This window comes from Procambarus clarkii, chromosome 66, assembly GCF_040958095.1.
Source record: "Procambarus clarkii isolate CNS0578487 chromosome 66, FALCON_Pclarkii_2.0, whole genome shotgun sequence".
NCBI classification, from domain to species: domain Eukaryota; kingdom Metazoa; phylum Arthropoda; class Malacostraca; order Decapoda; family Cambaridae; genus Procambarus; species Procambarus clarkii.
In genome coordinates this window covers 29,385,360-29,408,454 of record NC_091215.1, presented here as the reverse complement: position 1 = coordinate 29,408,454, position 23,095 = coordinate 29,385,360, and the positions used below count along the sequence as shown (strand labels likewise).

Genomic DNA, 23,095 nt, shown 5'->3' with positions numbered 1-23,095 from the left:
CTATAGGTTAAGTATTAATTGTAATTAAGAAGCAATAAATGTTATTTACATGCTTGTCCTCCTACACTCCTAAGGTCGTCTGTGGTCGTGGTTTTCTATACAGCTTTTCAGGTATACTCTAATATTCACAATATTTTGGTGCGATGCTGGCGATTAAGTGTATTTATGTACTATGCCGATAGTCAGGAATGTACTTATTACATTTAGTATTAAAACAAACTGTCTATTCGAAGGATGGGCTGGCCGGTAACAGGACGTCCTATAGACACGTCCAGGTCCACCTAGGGCCTAGGTGGTTCTCGATATGTCTCAGGTCCTAGGTGACCAAATGGCCTTTTCCGGGATGCAACTCTTAACAACTGCATAACTCACAGGTACTTATTTGCTGCTAGGTGAACAGGAGCATAAGGAAAAGTGCCCAAATGTCTTGCCCTCTCTTTAACCGAACTATGGCCCAATGGGTTGTGAGCTAATTTCGCTATAACCATCTTTCTACAGTATGCGTTGCACATTGAACACAGGAACTGGATCGTAGTGATCATTTTAACTTATCAACGTAAGGTGATGTAGTTTGCATTTAACGTCCCTATCGCGTAATGGCATCACCTCCATGGAGATAATATATTAAATATACCACAGGGAGACTTACCTTGAGTCTGCAGTCTTCTTCCGTAGCCAGGAGGCTTCCCAGGGGTAGACAAGTTGACAGGCGAGGTCGGTACAGCTGAGGTACAGCACATGTGTCAGAATTCCTGGAACGCGAGAGTGAGCTGCGGAGGTCTTCACGTCTTCCCGGTCCGGGGAGCACTGCCCTCGGGGCGGCAGCGGCGGCGTCGACCCTGCCCAGGGCTCAGCCAATCACCACCGAGCCCTCACCTGCGACAGGGAAGTCACCCACCACAGTTAGTGAACTATTAACAAGCCAATTTCAGTGGTGATCAAGCATCAACCTGAAGATGCAATAGCGTTCAATTTTATGACATTAAATTGAGAGGAAGTCAACGGGATAATGTTCTCACTGATGTAACAGATCCAATACTGACCTTTGAGTATCGGATTGATGGGTGTTTTGAGACAATCCGTGAAGCGTTGTAAGGTGTGTTGAGGGCCCTTGGACAAGGCTATAGTGGTAAAGATTGTTGTAGTGGCTCTGTCAGTAGTTGCTAGACGCTGTGGCTGTGTCGTAGTCGTATCGTAGTCGTATCGTAGTCGTATCGAAGTCGTATCGTAGTCGTAGCACTGTCAGAAGTAGTAGTCGTAAGACCTATATTATTCCTCCACATGAATCAAAATAATTCCATGCTGTTTGCCATCACGCCATTATGCTACTTCCCAACATTTTCTTCAAGCCAGAGCGATGGAGAAGAACTTTCTGCTATAAATGCTATCGTGATCTCTATCACCAGATGTAAGTTGAAGAATAGATGTAGTAACTACGTTCTCAGCTGATGACTAAGTTATACATCAACACGTCTTTTGTCGATTCTTAGATGTCAACTAACACGCTCCTGCTAGACATGGGAAAGATCAACCTCACTTCATTTGGAAAAAATAATTACAGTATATAACAAATTGACCTCCAAATACACAAAGTAAACAGTAATAGTGAGGGAAGATTCCTAGGCTTGTACCTTGACAAGAGACAACACCGTAGCTTACCTAGGGTTGGTATAGGGGTAGAGTTGAGACAATGAGCAGGCAGACAGATTGGGTGAGTGGCAGGCAGGCTGGTTAGCAGACAGGCTGGTTAGCAGACAGGCTGGTTAGCAGACAGGCTGGTTAGCAGACAGGCTGCTCATCAGGCAGGCTGCTCAGCAGGCAGGCTGCTCAGCAGGCAGGCTGGTTAGCAGACAGGCTGCTCAGCAGGCAGGCTGCTCAGCAGGCAGGCTGGTTAGCAGACAGGCTGGTTAGCAGACAGGCTGGTTAGCAGACAGGCTGCTCAGCAGGCAGGCTGGTTAGCAGACAGGCTGGTTAGCAGACAGGCTGCTCAGCAGGCAGGCTGGTTAGCAGGCAGGCTGGTTAGCAGACAGGCTGCTCAGCAGACAGGCTGGTTAGCAGACAGGCTGGTTAGCAGGCAGGCTGGTTAGCAGACAGGCTGGTTAGCAGACAGGCTGCTCAGCAGGCAGGCTGGTTAGCAGACAGGCAGGCTGCTCAGCAGACAGGCAGGCTGCTCAGCAGACAGGCTGCTCAGCAGGCAGGCTGGTTAGCAGACAGGCTGCTCAGCAGGCAGGCTGGTTAGTAGACAGGCTGCTCAGCAGGACAGGCTGCTCAGCAGACAGGCTGCTCAGCAGACAGGCTGGTTAGCAGACAGGCTGCTCAGCAGGCAGGCTGCTCAGCAGGCAGGCTGGTTAGCAGACAGGCTGCTCAACAGGCTGAATGCCTAACTGGTAGGAACATATTCAGGAAGAAAACTGGATGGCTGGCAAGCAGGTTCAGAGACTAGCTAACTGATACATGTTAAGTGCCTGAATTACAAATACGTTATAAAGATGGTTTAATGATCCTCATTATACAAGCAAATGCAACTGCAGTACCCTCACGAACTAGGCATTTCAATGAAGACATGATTTATTGCACTTAATACGGGTCAACACTGTGAGGAAGCGATTCATAAGCAGGGACTTAATGTATTTTTATACAACTGAATATATTTTGAAGTCTGATAGTGCTGGTCTGTGATGCTGTATTTTGTTGTGATTAATAATACAACGAATAGCCGAGTGATATGTTAAGTTTGATTATGCAATTACTATAACCTGTTAACGTGGGGTTTCATTGCCAATTAACTTACGATTCTAAATAGAATAGTTAGTTAATTGTACACATATTCGTCTGTCCTGCGTGAATAGGGCGATTGAGGGGTGTGATAGTACATAATGGCAGAATAGGTACCGAAACCACCCCAGAAGGTGATTAGAGTACTCTTACAAGCTCAAGTTATATTACATAATATTTAAGTGTTACTCTGGCAGCCAATCAAGGAGGACAGAGGGAGATGTCCGGCAGGCATTGTTGCATTGTCCAGACGCTGGCTGGTCACCCAAGATAAACAATGCAGTTGAGACAAGAATGGTCCTGGGAGGCCGGATAGGAGGATGGGGGGGGGGGAGATTGGGGGTTTGTGGGGGGCTTTGGAGGAGAAGGTGGGAATGTATGAGGGAGTCGGGGGGGAGGTCGGGGAGGGGGGGTTGAACTGCCCGGAAAAAGTATAGAGTTCAACATTATAGGGTCAAGACAGGATTAGTGCTTCCTAGTTGCACTTGCCAATCACTGACTTAATTAACAGTATCTGCGGGGGTGATGGCCTGCCGGGTTGTTCCTTGCCATTACCTCTCGTTGTTTTGCGTTCTTGGATACGTCTGGTCTTGACGTTGTCGAAGGCTGTGTGGTCTATGATGGAAAAGGGACAGGAGAGTGTGTTATGGTGGAAGAGAAGGCGGTTTGTTATGGTTTGGGCTTAAAGCCCATCAACCTCTGGAGAATCATTTAGCCCATAAAAACAGCGCAGTGACCAACCAGTAAAGTACACTTTAGTACACCTGAACATAGTCCAAGAGTGTAAGTAAAGTCTCGGTGTATATACTGCGAGAAAAAGGTTTCTGTTGCGCAGTCTTCAACGACGTCGACTCACAACTTAGGGTCCCAAGTTCGATCCCAGGGCAGGACAGAGACCGGTGATCATGATTCCTTTCACCAGAAAGGTCTGCTCACCTTGCAGAAAATTGGTAACTGGGAGACGAACAACGGTATGGGTTGTATCCTGGGAAAAGTCAGTGTATATATATATGGCCTAAGAGGAACCCTCCTATATGCTAAAACACATCTGGCTTCCTGTTCTGGATAACGGGAAGCTCTCGGGGGGTGAGCATGGGGGTGGCGACCTGTGTTGTGACCGGAGGCGAGGAGGTCAGGTATATTACCCGGGAGGAAGAACTGAGGCCTCCACTTCGCCACTGGACGAGGATCTGTCAAGAACGGTAAGCTGCTCTCTCCCGCTCTGTCGTTATCTCACACACACCGCAGCCCGTTCTAGCGAGCGTTCATAACGCTCTGTTAAAACTGTTGTACTAAAGTGCCTTGTTCTACAATCCGTCCTCCTAAGGTTTCACCATGAAAAGAAAACGGTTAATTTAAAGTGTCTTTTTCCTAACGTAAGAGACCAAGCCAGGGAACCCAAAACAGAAAACTGGAAAGTACGTCACTTTCGTGAGCCGCTTTCATTTTCTAGTACGATAATTTTTAGCCTTACTAACGCATACGAGCGAAAAGCGACGTTCTTTGTGGGCGGACATGTTGTTTCCTAACCTACCAGCGGATCCACGAACGGAAAACTGGACATTATGTCAACTTTCTCGAATCGCTACCATTTTCTAGCACGACAGTTTTTAGCCTTTAGTAAACTATACGTCAAAATGCACCGAGAGGAGAACGAGTTGCTTTTTTCTGTATAACCAAAGGTCTCTCCCCGCAATGGGAAGACTTACCACAGTACCTGTTACTTTACTGTAAACTTATATATTACCTTATGCAAGAACAATCACAAAAATACGCGATTCAGGTATACGGAATTAACCACACAGGAGAAAAGCCGAAAATAATTCCAGCGCTTTCGTTTCATTACTCATATGTGGATATACTTGTGTATATCACCTTATACATGTATTAATCACCGTATACATGTATTTATCACCTTATACATGTATTAATCACCGTATACATGTATTTATCACCTTATACATGTATTCATTCCGAATACGCGTCGTCGTCTGGCGAGTTATGTGAAGATGGAGCCCCATGAGTCAGGCGGTGATGATATCCTGTGAGGTTATTTGCCAGATATGTTATCTCAGAACTCACACCTGGCAATGTGTTATCTCAGAGCTCATGTCTAGCAATGTGTTATCTCAGAGCTAACATCTCGCAATGTGTTATCTCAGAGCTCATATCTGGCAATGTGTTATCTCAGAGCTCATCTCTGCCAATGTGTTATCTCAGAGCTCATGTCACCTTACCTTGAGGTTACCTTGAGGTGCTTCCGGGGCTTAGTGTCCCCGCGGCCCGCTCGTCGACCAGGCTTCCTGGTTGCTGGACTGATCAACCAGGCTGTTAGACGCGGCTGCTCGCAGCCTGACATTCTGGCATTCCTAGACAATAACTTGGATTTTTGTTGACATAATCTCCCAGAATTATCATGTGGCATAACCCCACTCTCTCAGTGAAAACTGAAAATCTATTTTTAGTGATAATTTGACTATAAAAATCTGCTTTATTAGAGAACGGATGATACAAGCAATGAATTTTTACCCATTATTATCTTTAGAACATATTATATTATTTGTAAAATATTTTAAAATTCAAACTATTTGTACATATTATGGGGAAGGTCGCTTAAAATGTTTCGTTTCCCTTCCTGCGTCTGTCTGTCTCTCTGTCTGTCTGCCTGTCTGTCTTTTGGTGTCTGTCCTTAGGAGGGTACAGGAGTAGACGACTTCTGTCTCTCCCGTTAGCAGCCTTAAGAGCTCTCCCTATCCCTGGAACACGACCTGTCATACTCTTTCTTAGTACGTGTTATACTTTGACACGTACTTTTTCTGACCCAGCCTGGCTGTCTTGGAGGACAAGCCTAGTGCGCTCAAGAAGCCTAATGTGCTCAAGGAGAAGCCTAGTGCCTTTGTGGAGGATCACCCTATTATCGTGCTGGATGAGAATCAACCCAGTACGTTGGAGTAGTGTTGCAATTGTGTATTAAGGACTAGAATTATACCTAATAAAGAGGTCGCGATGGTTTACAGATGATGTGGTGGAGAAGTGCAGCATTGGTGGTGGTGATGCTGGTTGCCATGTCAACGGTTGCCATGGCAGCTGTTGTCGGACCCAAGGGTAAGTATCTCCATGGTTACAGTTACCATGACAACACTGATATCAAGATATAAATGTTCTAATGGAAGGCATCAGGATATCATAATTAATTTTGAATCTAAAATAAGTTTGGGCCGAGAGAAAAATGTATATATGAATGCAAGGTCCAACGTGCGCTCTCGCAGCTTTAAGAATATATTTATTCGTGTTAAAGTTAACATTAAGCCCCAGAGAGAGAGATGACCTGGAGAGATAAGGAGTTGAACCAACATGTTAGTCTCCTTCCCTCCACAACAGACCCCCGCTACCCGGACAACATCGTACAGCCTAGGGTGAACTGCTCTAAGGAAGGCGTCTTCCCTCATCCTAGAAACTGCAGCTGGTTCTACAGGTCAGTGTCTCTGTGTGGTGAGTCTCTGAGACTACTACAATAAGTGGTCAGTGTCTCTGTGTGGTGAGTCTCTGAGACTACTACAGTAAGTGGTCAGTGTATCTGTGTAGTGAACAACTGCAGTGAGTGATCAGTGTATCTGTGTGGTGAACAACTGCAGTGAGTGATCAGTGTATCTGTGTAGTGAACAACTGCAGTGAGTGATCAGTGTCTCTGTGTGTGGTGAGTCTCTGAGACTACTACAGTAAGTGGTCAGTGTCTCTGTGTGGTGAACACCTGCAGTGAGTGATCAGTGTATCTGTGTGGTGAGTCCCTGGCATAACTACAATAAATGATCAGTGTCTCTTGGTGATCCATGCGGGTGAGTCTCGTTCACGTGAGTCTGTCAGGTAACTGATGTCAGGTAACTGATGTCAGGTAACTGATGTCAGGTAACTGATGTCAGGTAACTGATGTCAGGTAACTGATGAATAATATAAACAAAAGATTTAAATTCGTGGATGGAGGTGGCTTCCACAACTTCCTTTAGTGCTCTTCACTTGTTGACTACCTGTACAAGTTACTAGTATGACCTTACTGATGTCTTCTGCCTTCTCTCAATTTAAAAATAATGTGACCATCTTGTCAATTCCCCCCCCCAGTATGTTGTATGTTGTGATCATGTCTAATCTCTTTCTTCTCTCATCTAGAGTTGTCAGGTCTATTCCCCTCAACTTATTCTTACAGTTAAGCCATCTTAGCTTTGACACTAATCTTCTTGCAAACATCTGTAATTTTTCAATATTGGTTTTATGCTTCACTAGATGCGAAGTCCAAGCCGGTGCTGCATACTCCAATATTGGTCTGTCTAAGGTTGTGAAGATCGTGTGTGTGTGTGTGTGTGTGTGTGTGTATGTGTGTGTGTGTGTGTGTGTGTGTGTGTGTGTGTGTGTGTGTGTGTGTGTGTGTGTGTGCCCTGGTCGTCCGAGGTCCACCAGGCCCCAGACGACCTCTGGGGTCCACCAGGGCCCAGACGACCTCTGAGGTCCACCTAACCACGTCCGTCTCTCTCTGGCCAGGTGTGTGGACAGGATGAAGGTGGGCTTCTACAACACCTACCTGTTCGAGTGTGGCCCCGGCACCGTCTTCGCCGACGGCCTCGACCAGTGTGTCTTCCCCTTCATGACGGCGCCTCCTTGTGGCACCGGAACCACAGTGCCACCCATTACATTACCTACAATTAGACCCACAGTACCTACACCCACAGTACCTACACCTAGACCCACACCACCTACACCTAGACCCACACCACCTACACCTAGACCCACACCACCTACACCTAGGCCCACACCACCTACACCTAGACCCACACCACCTACACCTACACCTATACCTACATCTACAAGTCCAGTTATACAGTGCGCGTTCAGAGACACGAGCTGTCAGACGTACCAGGTGTGTCAGCCCACCAGAGCCAACAAGACGCTGTGTAACACCTGTTACGAGGCCAATACTATCCCCATCCAGGCCAGCGACATCTGCGGGGCCGAACAGCTCATTGACAAGGCCCTCAACCAGTGTGTCCCTCGCCCTAAAGGTATGTGTGTGTGTGTGAGAATATTCCTCTTTCCTTTCTCTGAATTTGTGGCATTCAGGATACCTTTATGAACATTTCTCTTCTGCCATTTGAAAGGAATTATTTCCCCGTCTTATACCGGGTTATAAATACATATGAAGATTAAACATGGATCGCAAATTTGCAGATGCAGATCAGTCCTTCAATCGGCAGATTGATTAATGTTGCTGTTCGAGATTATATATATATATATATATATATATATATATATATATATATATATATATATATATATATATATATATATATATATATATATATATATATATATATATATATATATATATATATATATATATATATATATATATATATATATATATATATATATATATATATATATATATATATATCACGAAAATAAACACGTGATTAAGAATGTGACAATGTCAGACCACGGAGGAAAATGAAACAGGAATTTCCTTAAGTACTTTCGTATATTAAATACATCTTCAGAAGGTCACCCGACCTTCTGAAGATGTATTTAATATACGAAAGTACTTAAGGAAATTCCTGTTTCATTTTCCTCCGTGGTCTGACATTGTCATATATATATATATATATATATATATATATATATATATATATACATATATATATATATATATATATATATATATATATATATATATATATATATATATATGTATGTCGTAACTAGTAGCCAGAACGCACTTCTCGGCCTACTATGCAAGGTCCGATTTGCCTAATACGCCAAGTTTTCCAGAGTTTCAATATTTTTCTCATATTTTTCTTATGAAATGATAAAGCTATTCATTTCATTATGTATGAGCTAATTTTTTAAAAATTTGAGTTAAAACTAACGTAGATATATCATCGAACCTAACCAACCCTACCTAACCTATCCTAACCTAACCTAAACTAACATAACTAAATCAATAATTTATGTTCTTAGTATAATGTTTAATTATACTTATAGTTCTTAGTAATGTTTAATACTGTCGAATGATTCATACATATTGGAAAGGAAGAAGAGTTCATTTTTCAATGATGATAGTACTTTTGCAAAGTCATGGTGCTAATCTTGCATAGACACTTAGCCATCTCATTAACTGTAAGATCAACACCTCTGTGTACGTAATTCCCAAACTATATAAATCAGGAGCACGAACCTACATAATGAAATCACTAGTTTGATATATTTACGAGAAAACCTTTGGAGCAGTTCGATGGACTCGATTGACTGGCTAATGAAGTTTAAGCCACCACAAGAGGTGGCACGGGCATGAGTAGCCCGTAAAAGTGGTAAATGTTTGGCGAGAATGTGATCTTTAGTCGTGAATGGTCACAATCGGTGTCCCCGACGGACTCGAACTCGCGTCCATGAGCCTCTTCGATTATCTCTAACTGTTCTCCTTCTCCCTCTCTCTCTCTCCAACCAGCGACAGACCTGTGTCCGGCGAGCACGCCTCTTCCTCCGACAGTGTCGAGCACGCCTCTTCCTCCGACAGTGTCCACCAACTCCACCAAAGTGCTCGGATGCACAGACCAGGAGACTAGACCCAAGGAGGATTGGATCGTCAAAGAGTACTGTCAAAACTTCACCCTGTGTGACGCCAGTAAGACGTTTAAGGTAAGACTGTTGCATTCAGAGATCGTCCTTGTGTATGCTATCGGCTTCCAAGTTTATAAGAGTTAACATCTTTGTCTTTACACACAGAAATCACAATAGCGTGATGCATCAAATGAACAAATCCACTAGGGCCGTGACGAGGGTTCGAACCTCGTTACGGTCCTTGTGGATTTGTTTATCTTTGTCTTTAATCATCCCCAACCAGACCAAGCGAGTCTCTAAATTTGCCCAGTCAACCCCTCAATGTGCTCGATCAACCCTTAAGTTTGTTCAGTCAATCCTCCAATCTTTTGAATCCCGTCTGACCCCTTAAGTCAAATCTATTAAGTCACCTCTCCGTTGTATCCAGTCACTCCGCTAAGCCGCTCAGTCAACTCTCAAATTTGCTTACTAAACCATCCAATTGGTTCCCTCCGCACCAAAACCTTACAAATCAACCTTTCCAGTAACTAAGCCAACCTTCCAACACACACAGAGATCACACTAACGTGATGCATCAAATGAACAAATCAGTGTCTGGCAGTGTCTGGGATGGTCCCGGCAGTGTCTGGGATGGTCCCGGCAATGTCTGGGATGGTCCCGGCAGTGTCTGGGATGGTCCCGGCAGTGTCTGGGATGCTCCCGGCAGTATCTGGGATGCTCCCGGACGCAGGTTCGAATCCTCGTCACGGCCCTTGTGGATTTGTCCAACCTTCCATTCTACTGAATTATCTGAACAAGTGTGAAACTGACTTCTCTCGTCTAAACAACACTTCCTTCCAAACCCTTCCCCACACAACTCCCTAAAATACTCCCAAATCCCTAATATCTCCCAAATCCACTCTAATACAAGACCTAATTAAATTACTCAGATTACACCAAATTGGAATTGAATTTGTCGATAAAAATGTCAATAATAATAATACCCTCGTCCTCGTCCTCGTCTCAGGGTCGTCAAGAACTGTGTACCAACTACTACCAGTGTAACAAGAACCACGACGGGTCGTGGAGCTTCGAGCTGAGTAACTGTCTCCCCCCATTAATGTACAGCTTCACTAATAACAGCTGTGCCCCCCGTCCATCAGGTGAGTTGAATAATATATACACACAAATAATGAAATAAAAATACATTAGAGAAGTATCATGTGAAGAGCTCGTTCCACGCCCCCCAACACCTTTTTAACTCCTTATGCCCTCTTGAACCCGCCTAGACTCGCTCTCAACACGGGACTGGATGGACTTAAGTCCATAGTCTTAGACTTATCTCCACAGTCATGGACTTCCTTCCGAATTCACAGTCAGATCTTCACTACGCACTATCTTCATAACTCACCATCTTCACAGTGCACAATCTTCACCATTATAACAGTTTTTACTCTAAAACCATCATCACTGTATCCATCTTCATTACAAACTACCATCACCTCTACCCATGCTCACTATCTTCTTGACAATAACCATCTTCATTACTCACAACCTGCAACACTGTAACCATCTACACAACACACGACCATCCTCATCACTGTAACCATCATTATCCTGGCATCGTACAGGGTATCTACAAATATTCAAGTCCTTCACCTTCTCTACCCTTCATCACTTTCCTTACCCATTACCTTCCCTCTCCTTTACCCCATTCCTCTATTCTTCACCACCTTCCCTTCCCTACCACTCACCACCCTTCACCGACTTCCCTACCGCTCACCCACCTTATTTACCCTTCAGGTATAAATTGATTAAATTCAAAACATCATCTGACATGTGCAATAGATGTATTAAATACAAAACATTGGACACCCCATGTTGAGATATGGAATGCAACACATTATATAACCCAGGCATTAAAATATACGTTACGAGACCTCAGGCATAAATGCATCAAATTCAACTTATTACCAAACCCCAGATATAGGTAGTAGTAGTAGGCATCCATCAGTCTCAGGAGACTATGGAGTTGCGCTCTGGTTGTCGGTCTATAGTGGCCTCTCCAGGGCTCTCTAGGTGTTATATTCGTTAGATATACCAAATATAACACGTGACATGTATATAAAACATGTGACATATATACAACAGATGCTACTCCATGCACACATATATTGGTTTGGTGATTGGCTTAAGGCCAACCCTACGTTTAAAGGATTATTAAAGACAATAACCATAGCCTACTTAATTGTTAGTATAATTAATTCTGAAAATAGTCCTGGACTAAAGTAAACTAAAGTAAACTCTTAAGTCTATGTACACCAAAAAGTGGTATATATCTCGGTGTACATATGCGTAGCAAATATTTAAAGACTGTTGAAATAAGCCACTAGTTTACAAGAATATATTTTGCGTGTTTTCTCCATATTGTTTCTTCAAGTTTCTAGATATGACTGTGCAATAATTAATTGTACTTCATCCTAGTGTTAACATATACATGTGCATTTGATTTTAGTTAATTTTTTATATCAAATTTACGTGTATTTTGGTTTCCTTTCAGATAATGAGTTGTGTTAACAGATAAGGACGACGCTTCTCAACTAACACCACTGTTGATGTGAGGGTAGAAATAGCCTAAGATGCTGCATCCGATAGGCGTATATTATTATCCCAATATACTCGAATTTGAACCCTGTTGACACCTCTTATGATGATATTCAAGGCTTTGACGCCCGTCACTAGACACCAGCAAGTAGTTTTAGCTTTGTTATTTGGCTTGGCTCTTTCTCCCAAGATAATTCCCTTCCCTTCTGACACCCTTTTATATAATGGCGTCATATATTTTCCAACTGCTGTATAGTTATACTGGCTTAGTGCCTTCTGATCACTACCCACTTTGATATCAATCAGTAATACACAGCTACAATTTGATATCTTATTACTCTTATACTTGATATTCAACGCTTTAAATCATGTGTGATATCAGCTAGGCATGATCCCACAACCCTCCCTGATCCCTTTGAGCACCCTACCACCTTCCCCACTCAGCACCCCACAACCCTCCGTGATCCTATTCAGTACCCCACAACTCTACAAGATTCCCTCAAAACTCCACAAGCTGTATCCCCCCCCCCCCACACACAACAACTCTACGCAATTCAACTCTACAACCAACAACTGTGTACCCCCCTTCCCCCACCCCCCCTCACTCACAAATCACCATGGCATTGTTATTTGCATTAAAAATCCTCGTAACGTTTAAGTATTTCATAACTAGTATTTTATTTCTAATTGTCAAAAACTTGTCATTTGGCAAGGGTTCACAATTATGAATGATATATATAGATGTCTATTTTAGCATTTAATATAAATTATAGACCTGAATGTTTATAAAAAGAGTTGTTATAGGAAGTTTGTTTTTGTTTACTTGTTTATAATTGTGAAAAAGGTACATTTAAATATTAATGTTTTTACGTGATTATATTTATGCAAGCATTATTATTTTGTTTCATTACCTTGAACTATTTGCTTAGTTCGTCATGTATTTACAAATTACTAGGCTTAACGTTAAAGTAAATTGCGAAATAGAACGTTTGGTTAAGTTTCAGTTTTAATGTTTCATTTTTGTAATGTAACATTGACATTGTATATACTGTTCTGGCCTGAGGGAGTTGGGGCTTATGGAACTTATACCTCCAAAGAGAACTCTGGTTATTGTACCAGGCTGTTACTTGCGTACAGGTGTATAACATCTCCCCAACCACGATCTACCGGAACAGACAACCGACCTCGGTAGCCACACTCCCGCTACCGTCGGTCCACCTATAATGAACACTGGAGTGCTTGAAATTTACTCAGGAGATCAACCTGTACGCCTCTTGATCTTGGAGAGGGGTTCAGCATCACATATTTAGGGGTGCGGCTCCAACACTGGCTTTGTTGCCTTGTGTACTTACCCTACTTGAGCCGCCGTGACTCCCCACTCTCTTTTTGTTTGAAATGACTTCCTAAATTCCCCTTTTACGAATTAGTACTCTCTGCCACCCTGTCCGCAGCTGTGATCCTTTCTCTTTCTCTCCCTCTCTTCTGCTTTCTGGGAAGCCTCACAAGGACAAGAGCAAAAGCCAGCTCTACACAGTTAATAAATGAAAAAAAAATACACAATACATGATATAAGAAAAATAGAAAATTATCGGACAACACTCTAAGCTGCCACAACCCGGTAGCAATCCAATACCATATCCTGACTTCACCAACTGTCCATATCAAGTGGCTGCCCAACTCTTGGCTTACCACTTACCACTCCCCCACCAAATGAGGTTGAAATCTCGTCACAACAATATTATACACTCAGCCCTAAAAGTACATAAAACTCAGCTTGTGGCTGAAACACCAGAAACATTTGCATAAATATTCCCCAACACAAGAAGACATTAATCTCTCACCTTACACGGCATCTTGCACGACAATAAGCGTTCAAGCACTCCTCTTATTCATTCCTGTGTATCCTCCATAAACCTCTGTTCTGCTCCTGGAGGCTCACTACCATGTAGGTTCTCCAAAATATTCAATAAAACACTTCTGCAGTTCTCCCAAAACTGCTGCACAATGAAGTCCTCTTCAAACACCAGTGATGCTTCACCACTGATTCCACGGAGACACGTGAAACTTGATTGATTGATGAAGATTAAGCCACCCAAAAGGTGGCACGGGCATGAATAGCCCGTAAGTGGTGGGCCTTTTGAGCCATTACCAGTATCAAGAGCTGATACTGGAGATATGTGGAGGTGCGAATGTACCCTGCATGACGTGAAACTCCTCTTCACCGCTCCTTTATACTGCTTGAAGTTCACTCCTCACTATGGAGTTCTGCTCTTCCACAGAGTTCAGCAGACACTTCTCCAGCCTCGGGTCTTGATGAGTAGAGCTGTCGTCCCTTTCAGAGTATGGTTTTCTTCGTTTATTTTGCCGCACTATGGTGTCGGGAACCTGGCCCGCTAACAAGCAGGTTCAGCCTAGTCACATATATCGTTTTCCCGGCAGTGATTTGTCTGGGAGGAATTGGTGAGAGGTTCGCCTCCAGTAGTGGGACCCGACGTTCCGGATCCAGGGTCTTCTGTATTCAAAGGAATATCAGAATTAGTAACTGGGCATCCACAATGCAAGCAGAGTTGGTAGCAATACTGGTAGCACTCGAAATTATTAACAACACTGAAGTAGACAGCTTAATTATTTCCGACTCCCTTTCCTCACTACTAACAATAAAAAGTTTGTAATCAAGTAATAACGTGGTTGTCTTGGAAGCTAGACGTAGATATATAGGAATACTTAGCAAGAGGGTAAATATAAAAATGTTGTGGATTCCTTCTCACATTGGCCTGCAGGAACATGACAAAGTTGACGCCCTTGCTAAGGCTGCAGTAAATAAAGACAGTATTGAACGGAATCTTGAGTTATCAAATAGGTCCCTTAAAAGTGTCATTAGACGAGAACTCCTGGATGGATTTGAAGAAAGTAGAACAGTGCAAACTGGAACTAGCAGGTCCATTCTTCATCACAATGAAATGTGTGAAGTAAAACATGTGTGTGGGGCAAGTAACAAAGTAAGTAGACTAACAGATGTTGTCACAGCTCGTATAAGACTTGGCTACAAGTATCTCTGGCAGTTCGGCTTGTATAGGGATCTAGATGAAGTAAAGTGTATGGACAAAGACAGGGACACACACTCGAACACTTGGATTGTAGTAAAATTGAGCCATTTAGAGATAAATCTAAGCTCACTCTGTATGATATGGCAACCTATCTTATTACCATGGATAAATTACCTGAAATCCTTGTACTGTATCCATGTTTCGCTTCCAGTAGATAAACGACATATGAGCTTAAGAAACAAGTAGTGTATTGTGAAGACTAATAATAAACAGAAATTACCCTATGACTTTATCTCCATTGGTCAAACTATTATGTATTGGCGATAACACCTACCTTTAATGTATAATGACTTACTGTAAATATATAGCTCCTGAAATAGCACTTTCTCTGTAACTAGCTGACATTGTAACTATAAGGTGTGAAGGATAGATGAAATTGTTTATGTAATAATCTAAGATGAGGTCTGATAAAGACCTTTTATGCCCTCTGTAATGCTTTTTGCGCTACCGCTCACAGGATGAGTATGGGGTGCACAATAAACTAGCCGCTGGAGGCGGGGAGTTTATTAAATCAATCCACTTTTGTTGTTTAGTTCACGTTAGCCCGCCCCGGGGGAGCACTGCCCTTGGAGCGGCGGCGACGACCCTGCCCAGGGCTCAGCCAGTCACCAGCGAGCCTCACCTGAGGCAGGGAAGTCTCCCGCCGGAGGCTGGCTTAAATACAGCTCCCTCCACCGCCATCAGTGAAAGCTGCAGTGGAACTATTAGTACGGGCTCACCATAGCCCGTGCTACTTGGAACATTTTGTTCCGGATAGCGAATCTTAAACAACAACAATATGGAATTATTGGTTATATATTCGGCTGCTCTCAACTTGTATCCACTTGTAATCTGCCGTTGAAAATATTGACAAGACTCTAACTTCATTACACACAGAAATCACAATAGCGTGATGCATCAAAAAGGCATAAGGCAGCGTCTGGGATGCTCTCGGACGTAGATTCGAACCCTCGTCAAGGCCCATGTCGATTTGGTCATTGACAAGACTCATCGAAACGCATTTCTGAGCGTCAGGCCATGATAAATCTGTAAACTTAATTTTACAAAGCTAATTTTTCAACTTCCTTCACAATTGAAGAAAACATAAGAAAAATAGAGGGTTCGTGCTAGAATCATTGATGTCACACTTTCTGTCACAGTCAGTAAGGGTTTGAGATGAGACGAGGGTAAGGAATGGTGCCCAATCACTTAAGACGGTCGGGGATTGACGACCTGCCCTGTGACATCATATACTTCAAATCTGCCAGCTACCCTTAACATATTACCAAGAAATTAATTAAAAGAATATTATTACATTTCGAAGATGGAAGAGAAAAATAATAATTAGGATGACGATGATAATCTGCGGTTTCTAACAAGGTGCCTAACTGCCCAGGATTACGTTATTTTAAAGTACACACTGAAAATATCAGTTGCAATCGTTAAATCCGTCAAGTCAATTTGAATGAGCAACCCGGAGCTCTACAATTACCTCATCTAACCTATAGTCTCTTGGAGATATCATCCTGATATAGTGAATCCTAAATTTACTAGTATTTTGTGCCAGATTGCGAGTCTCTATACATGATGAACCACCTTTTGTTACGTAGAACTTTCTGAATAATGCCCGAAACGCTTTGCGTAATAGTGGCTTTAGGCATTGTATGTACTAGCCCTATCTATAAATCCATCACTCTTTGTAAAATCTCTTGTATGTATGTACCTTACCTAAATAAACATTTGATTTGATTTGATTTGATTCTATGATCTTTGTTGTGATATTCTTGAGGTTATCTTGAGTTGATTTCGGGGCTTTAGTGTCCCCGCGGCCCGGTCCTCGACCAGGCCTCCACCCCCAGGAAGCAACCCGTGACAGCTGACTAACACCCAGGTACCAATTTTACTGCTAGGTAACAGGGGCATAGGGTGAAAGAAACTCTGTCCATTGTTTCTCGCCGGCGCCTGGGATCGAACCCAGGACCACAGGATCACAAGTCCAGCGTGCTGTCCGCTAGGCCGACCGGCTATTAATGATGCATATGGTATAAAAATTTTATCATTAACCCTCTTCCCTTAAAACCGTAATGTCAGTTCGCGAGACTGACAGTCATGGACGGCAATAACCTCTGGGGACGGTCAGTCTTCATAAAAAAGTTTATTGCATGCCGTCTATTGAATATCATCTTGCAAAACCTGTTTAGCCTCTGTAAGGAGAACGAAGAGAAGTCGAGCAGGTGACGGGCTGTCTTCGGCCTGAGTGCTTCGATAACCTTCGATAACCAAGATACCTTCGATAACTATTCCTTAAACGACATTTCCAGCACTTTCCCAGCACACTTTCGCAACATACAGCTTAAACCATGTAACCTTAGAAACCTAAAAATTCAAAATAAAGTACACAATGTGAAAAGCTTTAAAAGTGTAAGTAAGTAATTTTCAAAAGAAGGCGCCAAGTCAAGGAGACAATAAGCCATTTAAAATTGTAAAAAAAAAAATGAGAATGAAACACAACCTTAATGCCAGATTTTGACATAAAAGTATATTCTTGACACAATTTGTACTGTAATATAACAAAGAAGGAAGACAAAGCAACAGCAGGGATATAAACATCAAATCAAGGAGATAGAAATTTCCTCTCGTTCTCAAAGAATTCCAGAAGACTCGGTATCCACGGTCCTATTTGAGGTCCACGGACCACCGGTTAAGGACCTTGCTAGTGGCCCACGGACCACCAGGTAAAGGCCCTGCTAGTGGCCCACGGACCACCGGATAAAGGCCCTGCTAGTGGCCCACGGACCACCGGGTAAAGGCCGTGCTAGTGGCCCACGGACCACCGGGTAAAGGCCCTGCTAGTGGCCCACGGACCACCGGGTAAAGGCCGTCCTAGTGGCCCACGGACCACCGGATAAAGGCCCTGCTAGTGGCCCACGGACCACCGGATAAAGGCCCTGCTAGTAGCCCACGGACCACCGGATAAAGGCCCTGCTAGTGCCCCACGGACCACCGGATAAAGGCCGTGCTAGTGGCCCACGGACCACCGGATAAAGGCCGTCCTAGTGCCCCACGGACCACCGGATAAAGGCCCTGCTAGTGGCCCACGGACCACCGGGTCCATCTCTGAAGAGGGTGCAGTGTGAGTATTGTGAGGTCATCCACGTCAAACGTCCGTGTCGTCCTGTGAGGTATTCAGATTAATATTAATGTAAACGCTCTTTATGTCGAGAAGCTCCATTGCTGGGCTATAAATTATCTGAGGTTAGTAACTTTCGACACTCTGCAATTTCCATTGTTGCTTGACAAGATCTGAGAGTGAGAGCGATCCCCCACCAGGTATCTCAGTAGTGACCAATCATAATACACATTAAATACTGCTCGATTCTAATCTGATTTTTCAAGGCAGAAGGAATTTCTGAAATAGAAGGGAATATAAATCTGGGAATATAAAATAAGGGAATATAGCCTCTCAACTGTCAATCAGTTACTACTATTTTTTTTCTCACACCCCCCAGAAAGCAGCCCGTGACAGCTAATTAACTCCCAGGTACCTACCTACTGCTAGTTAACAGGGGCATTCGGGTGAAAGAAACTCTGCCCATTGTTTCTCGCCGGCGCTCGGAATCGAACCCGGGACCACAGGATAACGCGTGCAGCGTGCTGTCCGCTCAGCTACCGCCCCCCCCCAGTGTGTGTGCGTGTGTGTTTACTATTTGTGTCTGCAGAATCGAGCTATTAGCTCTTGGACCCCGCCTTTCTAACCAACTGAATTTTCCTCTATTATTTCAACTATAAATATTTCTCTCTAACACGCACGCACACACACACACACACACACACACACACACACACACACACACACATACACACACACACACACACACACACACACACACACACACACACACACACACACACACACACACCTTGTGCGTATTTGACCTTGTCAAATAGGTGAGTACACACAGGAAACAGCCCGTAGCAGCTGTCTAACTCCCAGGTACTTATTTACTGCTATATGAACAGGTGCATCAGGGTGAAAGAAATTATGCTTATTTGAGTCGCCTCCGCCGGGAATCGAACCCGAGCCTTTAGGACTACGAACCCCCGAGCGCTGTTAACTCAGCCTGTGTGTAATTACCTAAGTAATTACCTAAGTGTAGTTACAGGATGAGAGCTACGCTCGTGGTGTCCCGTCTTCCCAACACTCATTGTCATATAACGCTTCGAACTTACTGACGGTCTTGGCCTCCACCACCTTCTCACCGAACTTGTTCCAACCGTCTACCACTCTGTTTGCGAAAGTGAATTTTCTTATATTTATTTGGCAGCGTGTGTGTGTGTACTCATCTAGTTGTACTCACCTTGTTGTGCTTGCCTTGCCTTGCTTGCCTTGACCTCTGGCTCTTTGGTCCCGCCTCTCAACTGTCAATCAACTGGTGTACAGGTTCCTGAGCCTACTGGGCTCTATCATATCTACATTTGAAACTGTGTATGGAGTCAGCCTCCACCATATCACTTCTTAATGCATTCCATTTGTCTACTACTCTGACACTGAAAAAATTCTTTCTAATGTCTCTATTACTCATTTGGGCACTCAATTTCCACCTGTGTCCCCTAGTGCGTGTGCCCCTTGTGTTAAATAGTCTGTCTTTTTCTACCCTATCAATTCCTCTGAGAATCTTGTATGTGATGATCATGTCCCCTCTAACTCTGTCTCCCAGTGACGTGAGGTTTAATTCCCCAGTGTGTGTGTGTGTTTGACTTTCTGTCTTTTTCTACCCTATCAATTCCTCTGAGAATCTTGTATGTGATGATCATGTCCCCTCTAACTCTCTGTCTCCCAGTGACGTGAGGTTTAATTCCCCAGTGTGTGTGTGTGTGTGTGTGTGTGTGTGTGTGTGTGTGTGTGTGTGTGTGTGTGTGTGTGTGTGTGTGTGTGTGTTTGACTTGCTACCGTTTTTACGGTTCTCTTCGCCTATGCGTCGTCTGCAAACATCGTCTTATACGAGCTAACTTCTTCAAGTTTGTCATTTAGATACGTTAACGACGGTAATGATAGCAAGGACAGAGCCCTGGTAGAACACACTATGACATTTCTCCGGCTCAAAGCATCGTCTTTGACGGTGACCCTTTGTCTTTCGGTCGTCTGGAGTTCATGATGGATGAGGAAGCATGGCCGCCAGTTAATGTGCCCCGAAGGGTCGAATCCAGTATCAGTGATGTACAGAGGAGGGAACTCAATTTTGGAAGCGGACCGTTAACTGGCGGGAATTAGTATTGGTTGTGGGCGGGGAAGTGACCAGGAGGATGGGTGGAGGTCGTCAACCACCCGTATACTGAGGATACAGTCACTGTTAAACTCTCCAGTAATCCAATAATCCGGACACTATACTTGACACCGGCTGTATCACCCTTGCCTCTCAACTTGTCGACACTTGGATCGTCAATTGGGAGCCGGTCGGCCGAGCGGACAGCACGCTGGACTTGTGATCCTGTGGTCCTGGGTTCGATCCCAGGCGCCGGCGAGAAACATTGGGCAGAGTTTCTTTCACCCTATGCCCCTGTTACCTAGCAGTAAAATAGGTACCTGGGTGTTAGTCAGCTGTCACGGGCTGCTTCCTGGGGGTGGAGGCCTGGTCGAGGACTGGGCCGCGGGGACACTAAAAAGTCCCGAAATCATCTCAAGATAACCTCAAGATAACCGTCACCATTTTACGGGTGAAAACTCCAGACGCAAGACGACCCTCCCTGTGGTATTCAGGGAATCTTACCAATGTAGAGGCGTTGATATTACCGGGTTGTGGCATCACACACCACTCTAACTCGTCTAGTTATAATGCTCACTACGACACACCTCCTGTGTTGATTGTGCAACGCATGCTGCAAAATAGTGGTTATAGCAAAGTCTATTAACAACGGATTGGATCAGGATTCTGTGGAGGGAGTTGTATTAAAACTACTCACCGACGGGAGTATTTACCCCTTCTAGATCATACCCAGAGGTGATTGGTTTGGCTGGCATGCAGGGACGCCGCAGCGCAGCTTCCCAGAAAACATGCTCTGTCAGCGGACACCATCACCTCCATTAAGTAACAGCAGATGCCAGCCCCACTGTCAGTTATCAGGACATGGAGCCCATATAAGACATGCCAGGCTGAAGAAGACCTCGCCAGTCAGTCTATCTACTCACGGAGCTACGGACAATATCGGGCAGGGGAAGTCAGCTCAACGATTACCTCACTGAGCGAGTCGTTTGGTTACGATACCTTATACACAATGCCTTTGTTCACGTAGCAAAACATACGAACATGGATGTTTGGCAACTGTTATTGGTTGCATCCTTGAGAAGGTCAGTCGTTAACCTAAAAGCATCTTGATTGGTCAAATAAGTTTCGTATCCTCGATTACACAAAGTAGTTATCAAAGAAGGCACCAAGCCGGGAAGGCTATACAGCACCGTCAAATGTGCGGAATAATCAGAGGGCGCTAAATATTACTGAGGATGCCAATATGAGAACAGAAACGCATAAGGCGAACGATATCAAAAGTATCCGATTCACCAAGAATTCTATCGAGGGACAAGTGACCGCTGGGGACGGTCGGAAAGCAAGACATACGCTCGTCCTGGAAGTCAGGACATTCAATAAGGATATGCACAACTGTAAGAGGGACAATGCAGTTAGGACAATAAGAAGCAGGAGGGCGCTCCATTAAGTGTCCGTGAGTTAAGCACATATGGCCAATACGCAACCTTGCCAGAGCCGTTTCCCACCGCCGGTTACGGTGGTAGGAGAAAGGCCACAGGGACACACTACTCTTAAGAGTACTCAGTTTGTTACCAGTAACAGAAGACCAACAACCCTGCCAACGGGCAAGGATGGAGGAAGTTATAACTGGGTAAAAGTCGCAATAAGGAATACCTTTACGGGAGATGGGACAAGTGCAGATAGCTTCCTTAGCGGCAGCTTCTGCACGCTCATTTAAAGAGACACCAATATGGTTGGGAACCCAGCAAAACTCAACTGTCTTAAATCTACTGAAGATAAGAAACAGCCAATGTTAAATCTCGACTACCATAAGATGGACTGAATTAAAGGACTCCAGAGCCATGAGGGCACCGCGAGAGTCAACTACAACCAGGAAGGAGGATTGACAACGAGAAAGCAGGAGATGAAGAGCACAGAGAATAGCATAAAGTTCTGCCGTGAAGATGTTAGTCTCCGGAGGAAGGCGACACATATAAGTGTGGCCAGGAAAAACAACAGAGTAGCCCACACCGTCAGCAGACCTAGACCCATCGGTGAAGATGGAAACGGAGCGGGAATGTGAAGAAAAGTGCTCAAGGAAAAGGCGTTTCAGACCTGTAGGAGGGGTAAGAGCTTTTACGAAACTATAAAGTGAACCACAACAGAAACTAGATATATTATAACTAAATTACCGTTTCAGACTCTTCGTTTTCTTCATTTCTTTTTTATAAAGATAATTAGCTTTAGCTTATAAAGATAATGAAACCTTAGAACGTATTCAGGGGTAAGCTACAGCAATCAGTCTCATTATTCCATTTTCAGGTTTCTGATTCAGATTGTTCAAGTTTTATTCATTACAAATTTATAAAAGCGTGGTTGGACTGAAGATATGTACAGCCAAAAATGTTATATTAAATATATAAATAATTTTCAATATGAGTGGTGACATTCTGACTCATTAGACAACTTTAATTCACATTGGAAGTTCGAAAACTACGAACTTCAAGTTCAAGGAGGTTCATTGAGACAATATAATACATTCAAAGCGATAGAGTAGCTTAGGCTATTTCTACCCTCCTATGGTAGGTAGGGAAAGGTATGTATGGTAGGTTTGTGGGGGGCTTTGGAGGAGAAGGTGGGAATGTATGAGGGAGTCGGGGGGGGAGGTCGGGGAGGGGGGTTGAACTACCCGGAAAAAGTATAGAGTTCAACATTATAGGGTCAAGACAGGATTAGTGCTTCCTAGTTGCACTTGCCAATCACTGACTTAATTAACAGTGTCTGCGGGGGTGATGGCCTGCC

The 23,095-nt window shown here is 43.9% G+C and overlaps 2 protein-coding genes across 5 annotated transcripts in view; one reads left to right on the top strand and one right to left on the bottom strand.

Annotated features, from left to right (window-relative positions):
- LOC123769180 (uncharacterized) overlaps positions 1 to 1,938 on the bottom strand; it is a 134,969-nt gene extending 133,031 nt beyond the window's left edge. For 2 of the 3 annotated variants that reach the window (XM_069310023.1, XM_069310021.1), the window contains exons 1-3: positions 1,660 to 1,938; positions 1,044 to 1,239; positions 650 to 876 (exon numbers count right to left, since the gene is read on the bottom strand). The gene's annotated coding sequence lies outside the window, so the exon portion shown is untranslated. Of the gene's footprint in view, positions 1 to 649; positions 877 to 1,043; positions 1,495 to 1,659 lie in introns of those variants that run through there. The other variant, XM_069310022.1, reaches the window with a different exon arrangement.
- Positions 1,939 to 5,140: 3,202 nt separating this feature from the next.
- LOC138355180 (uncharacterized) lies at positions 5,141 to 13,100 on the top strand. Of its 2 annotated transcripts, none has more exons than XM_069310019.1 (3): positions 5,141 to 6,250; positions 7,309 to 7,826; positions 11,921 to 13,100. In XM_069310019.1, exons 1-3 carry the CDS (start codon positions 6,099 to 6,101, stop codon positions 11,935 to 11,937), a joined length of 687 nt encoding a protein of 228 aa, XP_069166120.1. In that variant the 5' UTR covers positions 5,141 to 6,098; the 3' UTR covers positions 11,938 to 13,100. The 2 variants fall into 2 exon arrangements, with proteins under 2 accessions (XP_069166120.1, XP_069166119.1); XM_069310018.1 differs by lacking the exon at positions 11,921 to 13,100 and adding an exon at positions 9,269 to 9,630.
- Positions 13,101 to 23,095: the final 9,995 nt, after the last annotated feature.

Excerpts from the sequence above, each read along its gene's own strand:
- LOC138355180 (XM_069310018.1), top strand. The coding sequence starts at position 6,099 with ATGACCTGGAGAGATAAGGAGTTGAACCAACATGTTAGTCTCCTTCCC. Across the intron at positions 6,251-7,308 it reads AACTGCAGCTGGTTCTACAG|GTGTGTGGACAGGATGAAGG; the intron begins GTCAGTGTCTCT and ends CTCTCTGGCCAG. Across the intron at positions 7,827-9,268 it reads GTGTGTCCCTCGCCCTAAAG|CGACAGACCTGTGTCCGGCG; the intron begins GTATGTGTGTGT and ends CTCTCCAACCAG.